Here is a 6533-nt window from a genome sequence, read left to right as displayed (position 1 = left end):
AAGTGCATACAAGGCCTTCAAGTTCATCCAACACTTGGGCTCCAAGCATAAGCTATCCATCCTTAGCCCAATAGTGCTCCAAAAAGCCCCAAAACGCTCCACAATGCATCCTTTCGTCAAACACGTCTTATTATCCTGAAAACACACAAAAGAAGCATAAAGGACTAAAATAACTAAAGAAACATAACGTAAATGTACGAGAACAAGCCATTTAAGTCGCATGAATATGCTCTTATCAACGATCCATATTCTAACACCTATAATCCAGGTTGGAGAGACCACCCAAACTTCAAGTGGAGGGAGCCCCAACAACCACCACAACAAGGAGGCTTTAGACAGCAACCCCCGGGGTTCTTCACTAAGCCATACGTACCCACACATGCTCCACAACAATCTGCCCCAAATGCTTCAGGTACATCCCTAGACAATGATACACTTCTTAAGTTACTAACTAATTTGTCGCAGGGGCAAGAAAATCAAGCCAAAGCCATGCAAACCAAGACAAGAGGGTGGATCAATTGGAGAAACAAATTGGGCAGATTGTAGATTTTGTAGGGAAATTTCTTGACCAAGGCCAACTTCCTAGTTCTACCATTCCAAACCCAAAGGGAGGCTTCGAAAATGCAAAGGCCATACTCTTGAGAAGTGGAAAAGAAGTCGGGGCAGGTCCTACACCATCACCATCAGGTCCTAACGAGGATGAAAAACTGAGAATTGAAGAGGAAGAAGCAAGCCAACCCACGGCAAAGGTGGAAACACCTTTGCCGCAAGCTTCTAGTGACCCCAAACTGTCCAATTTGTCCAAAAAGGGTAAGAATGTGTCAAATTCGGTTCCTACTAATGTTTTTCCTTCGAATGTACCTTTTCCTAGTAGGTTCATGCAAACAAAGAAAGAAGAAGCCGAGAAGGACATCCGTGAGACATTTCGGAAAGTTCAAGTCAACATACCCCTTTTGGATGCAATCAAGCAAGTCCCGAGGTACGCCAAGTTTTTAAAGGAGCTTTGCACCACTAGGAAGAGGATGTCGACCAAAGAGGTGGTAAAGGTAGGTGAAAATGTCTCCGCCATCTTGCAACGCAAACTACCCCCCAAATGCAAAGATCCGGGTAGTTTTACCATTCCTTGTGTCATAGGTAACACTCGTTTTGAATCTGCCATGCTAGACCTAGGTGCTTCTATAAATGTCATGCCATATTCAATTTATGCATCTATGAACCTAGGAGTATTGAAAAATGATGGTGTGATCATACAATTGGTCGATAGATCTAATGCCTATCCAAAGGGAGTTTTGGAAGATGTGTTAGTGCAGGTAAATCATTTAATCTTTCCGGCGGACTTCTATGTGCTCGAGATGGATGAATCTGACTATGCCCCTTCGTTGCCAATCCTCCTTGGATGGCCATTCATGAAGACGGCTCGAACGAAGATTGATGTGTTTAATGGAACTTTGTCCATGGAATTTGATGGGGAAGTTGTTAATTTTAGTCTTTCGGATTCTATTAAGTATCCTAGTGAGGATCATTCATGTTTCTCCATTGATATAATTGACTCGTTGGCGCAGGGATACCTTGAAGATTTGAACGCCGATGCACTTGAAAATGTCATTACACGAAGCATGGAACTCAAAACCAAGGGAGGAGGATTGTTGCTAGCCCACGGCACACACACTCCATTGCATGCCGTGCCTCCTAGGGAGGAATTCCTTGAGTTGGTTGCTGCCCTTGAGTCATTGCCTAAGCACGATGGTAAGTCTTCTAACTTTGAGTCAATTCCCATTTCGACTAACAAGTTGCTTCCATCCATAGTCCAGGCACCTACCCTTGATCTTAAACCACTACCTAGCCATTTGAAGTACATTTTCTTGGGGGAAGAGGAGACCTTACCTGCCATTATTTCTTCATCACTCACGGCACAAGAAGAAGAGAAACTAGTGCGTATTTTGAAGGAGTACAAATCTGCCCTAGGTTGGACCTTGGCCGATATCAAAGGTATTAGTCCCGCCACATGTATGCATCACATATTTCTTGAGAAGGGGGCCAAACCAACTAGAGAGGCTCAACGCCGTCTCAACCCTCCGATGATGGAAGTGGTGAAAAATGAGATAATCAAACTCCTTGATTGTGGAGTGATCTACCCCATCTCCGATAGTCGTTGGGTTTCACCTATCCAATGTGTTCCCAAGAAATCTGGAGTGACGGTTGTGGAGAATGCGGAGAATGAGCTTGTGCCCACCCGAATCCAAACCGGTTGGCGTGTATGCATTGATTATAGGAAGATAAACGCCACCACAAGGAAGGACCACTTCCCATTGCCGTTCCTAGATCAAATGCTTGAGAGGTTAGCGGGTCATTTATTTTATTGTTTTCTTGATGGATATTCTGGTTATAATCAAATTGTTATTGCCCCGGATGATCAAGAAAATACCACTTTTACTTGTCCCTTTGGAACGTTTGCATATCGACGCATGCCATTCGGTTTGTGCAATGCTCCTGCCACGTTTCAAAGGTGTATGGTTAGCATATTTTCTGATTATGTTGAAAGGATTATTGAAATATTCATGGATGACTTTAGTGTGTTTGGTGATTCCTTTGATCATTGTTTAAATAATCTGACCTTAATTTTGAAACGTTGTGTTGAAACAAATCTTGTGCTTAATTGGGAAAAATGTCACTTCATGGTTAAGCAAGGTATTGTTCTAGGACATATTATTTTTGAAAAAGGCATTGAAGTGGATAAATCTAAGGTAGACCTTGTTCGTCACTTACCCTCTCCAACTTCGGTTAGAAAGGTTCGTTCATTTCTTGGTCACACAGGTTTTTATAGGCGTTTCATAAAGGATTTCTCCAAGATTGCGCAGCCACTATGCCGATTGCTTCAAAAAGAGGTGGTTTTCGAGTTTGATGATGCATGCTCCACGACATTCAAGCACTTAAAGGAGGCTCTCACCACGGCACCAATCATCACTCCACCAGATTGGTCCATTCCCTTTAAGTTGATGTGTGATGCATCGGATTATGCCCTTGGAGCTGTTTTGGGCCAAAGGAAAAACAAACAGCCACATGTTATTTATTATGCTTCACGCACTTTAAATGATGCTCAATTGAATTATTCTACAACCGAAAAAGAACTTTTAGCGGTTGTATTTGCATTAGATAAGTTTAGATCATATCTAATTGGTACTAAAGTAATTGTTTTCACTGACCACGCAGCCTTGAAGTATCTTCTCACCAAAAAGGAGGCCAAACCAAGGCTCTTTCGTTGGATGCTCCTACTTCAAGAATTCGACATTGAAATTAGGGACAGTAATGGATGTGAAAACGTGGTGGCTGACCACCTAAGTCGAATGGTGCGTGAAGAAGAGGCCCTACCCATTTCAGAAACGTTTCCGAATGAACAACTTCTGTCCGTTGAGGTAAGTACCCCTTGGTATGCCGATTTAGTCAATTTTTTGGTGTCTAAGCAAGTTCCTAACACCTTAAGCAAGGCCCAATGCCATAAACTAAAAAAGGATGCACGTTTTTATGTTTGGGATGACCCTTATTTGTGGAAAATATGCCCGGATCAGATTGTGCGTCGTTGTGTTCATGAATCTGAGTTTAATTCCATTTTGAGTTTTTGCCATACATATGCATGTGGTGGACACTTTGGCACACAACGCACAGCGTTTAAGGTTCTTGAAAGTGGTTTTTATTGGCCTACATTGTTTAGAGATGCTAGGGCTTTTTGCTTAACATGTGATCGATGTCAAAAGACCGGAAGTTTAGGCCAAAGAGACCAAATGCCGCAAACCCCAATCCTTGTTGTTGAAATCTTTGATGTTTGGGGTATTGATTTTATGGGTCCTTTCCCTATGTCTTTTGGTTTTACTTACATTTTACTTGCCGTTGATTATGTGTCAAAGTGGGTGGAAGCTAAAGCCACCCGAACTAACGATTCTAGAGTTGTTGCAAATTTTGTAAAATCTAACATTTTCTCTAGATTTGGGATGCCTCGAGTGCTCATAAGCGACGGTGGGTCTCATTTTTGCAACCGCACCATTGCGGCGTTGCTCAAGAAGTATAACGTGATGCATAAGGTTTCCACACCTTATCACCCCCAAGCAAGTGGCCAAGCCGAAGTTTCAAATCGAGAAATAAAGCAAATCCTGGAAAAGACCGTTGGGCCGAATAGAAAAGATTGGAGCTTGCATTTGGAGGATGCACTGTGGGCCTATCGAACGGCTTACAAAACGCCCATTGGTATGTCCCCATTTCGGCTAGTCTATGGCAAGCCATGCCATATACCCGTGGAGCTTGAACACAAGGCACATTGGGCGGTCAAGACCTTCAATATGGATGTGGACACGGCTGGAACCCATAGGAAGCTACAATTGAACGAGCTTAAAGAGATTAGGCATGAGGCGTATGAGAATGCTCGGATTTACAAGGAGAAGACCAAGGCCGTCCATGACAAGATGATTAGAGGCAAAAGCTTCTCAATCGGGCAGAAAGTGTTGTTATTCAATTCCCGTCTTCGGTTATTCCCTGGTAAGTTACGTTCTTAGTGGGTTGGTCCATTTGTTATCACTAATGTTTTTGTGCATGGTGTAGTCCAAATACAAAGTTTGAAAACTGGACAAGAATTCAAGGTGAATGGCCATAGGTTGAAACCCTACTACGAGAACTTTGTTGAGCATGTTGTGGAGGAGATCCCATTGCATGCCGTGGGCTCCAATGGGGAATGAGCATACCCTCGTCTGGCTGCAAGACGTTAAAGCAAGTGCTTCGTGGGAGGCAACCCATGCAATCACCAAGGAGAGGATGGCATTTACACTCCATAACCAGATTTGCGTCCCTAACCTCTCCTCTTTGTTATTTACATTTTGCCATGCTTAGTGTGTTTAGTTGCTGTTTGTGTGTTTACTTTTGTTTGGGTTGATTTTAGGCTTGAAACATTGAGGACAATGTTTGATTTAAGTGTGGGGGGGTAGCTAATGTTGTTGATGCAAATTCGTGGGATTTTATCACCCATAACTTCCAATGTTGTTCCTTGCTGTTTTAAAGTGTTTTTAAGCCATTTCAGAGTGTTTTAGTGTGTGTTGACTTAAAAATCCGAAAATCCCATAAAAATTTGAAAAATTGTTTTGAAAAACCCAAAAAGAGTTGTTTTTGTGTGTTTGTTTGTGTCGTAGGGTACCTTCCAACACAATGATGAGGATTTGGTTTTTAATTGCATGATGGTTAAAGAAAGTTACAAACATGGATGGACGTTTGATATACTCTTTGGTTTATGCTTGGTTGTAGTTATAGTTTACAAATTCACATGTAATCACAAAGGAAAATTAGTTTTTGTAACATGCTTGAAGGAATGAACTCAAACTAACACTACATCCTTGTGAGACTTGAGCCTAAACGTTTATTTGGAGAGTAATAATCTGTGCATCATTGTTTTCTAAAGTCGTTGCATGATCTCATTATTCTTTACTTGGTTACTACAACTTTGCATGATCTCATTATTCTTTACTTGGTTACTACTTAGAAGGCGTTTCATCACTTAGTTCCAAATGCTAGAACTCATGCCCATTTCATTCAAAGCATGTTATTGATTTGCATAACATATATTCAAGATGAAGTTGTGTAGTGACCACCATAAAAGCCAAATAGCCGTGTGCCCTTCACTCATTTTGTGTTTAAGTTTAACCCCATTGAGCCGTGTTAGCCCATGTTCTTTGTTAACCCATATCATCCTCACCTAGCCTAGATTAGGACCACCCATACCCTTGTTCTTGAAGCATAGTAAGCATGACTAAAAATGAATTCCTTTTGATTAATGTGTTGCAGAAAATAAGTGCGGGGGAAGGAGTATTGATGTGAGTTTATGTGCCATAGGCACGGCTAGAAAAAAAAAAGAAAAAAAAAGTGAAAAAGAGTTGAAAAGAAGTGAAAAGAGTTCCAAAGTATTGTTGTTGAAGTAAGGGTCCAAAACAATGAATTAGGCCCTAAGAATTGTTTGAATCTTCCCTTTATGTCTAGAAGTTGATTTCTGCATTCCAAGTGAATTCTAAGTCTCAATTTCATTACTTTGCTTGCTATTGCTTAAAGAACTTTTGTTTATCCCTATCTTTCCTTGTTAGCCAATACCCCAAGCCCCGTTACAACCCTTGACTTCTATCTTGAGTGTTGTGCATTTCAATTGTGGAGTTTGAATTTGGTATGAGCATATGGTGTCACTGGTTCTCGCATCTAAGTAGTAGCATTCCATTCATGAGATCATATCTAAACATGTTTAATTACTCCAAAAATTGCTTTCTTTGTTATAACGTATGTGAGTACTAGTCGTTCATGTTTACATCAATCTTCTCACATATAACTATTGTAGGGTGTGTAGTCAGAAAATCTGAGTGAAAATTGAGTGCATAACTAGTGAGGAATTGAGGGAATTCTCTAAGGCATGTTACTACATCCAAAATGTGTTTTAATTGATTAAATGCGAACTAGTGAATGGTGACTATGATTAAGTATGTGCTCGAAGGGAAGGAAGACTAAAAGCTATG

General features: G+C 41.1%; 1 protein-coding gene across 1 annotated transcript; it reads left to right on the top strand.

The window, feature by feature from the left end:
- The first annotated feature begins 1616 nt into the window (after nt 1-1616).
- On the top strand, nt 1617-5853 carry LOC137724086 (uncharacterized). The gene is made up of 5 exons (XM_068463021.1): nt 1617-1922; nt 2370-2626; nt 3197-3253; nt 3629-4199; nt 5821-5853. The coding sequence occupies exons 1-5, from the start codon at nt 1617-1619 to the stop codon at nt 5851-5853; spliced, it is 1224 nt and encodes a 407-aa protein (XP_068319122.1).
- Nucleotides 5854-6533: the final 680 nt, after the last annotated feature.

The sequence above is a fragment of the Pyrus communis genome, unplaced genomic scaffold (assembly GCF_963583255.1).
Source record: "Pyrus communis unplaced genomic scaffold, drPyrComm1.1 SCAFFOLD_19, whole genome shotgun sequence".
Taxonomy (NCBI): domain Eukaryota; kingdom Viridiplantae; phylum Streptophyta; class Magnoliopsida; order Rosales; family Rosaceae; genus Pyrus; species Pyrus communis.
Note: the sequence above shows the minus strand (reverse complement) of the source record. Positions and strands in the feature narration are given on the sequence as shown.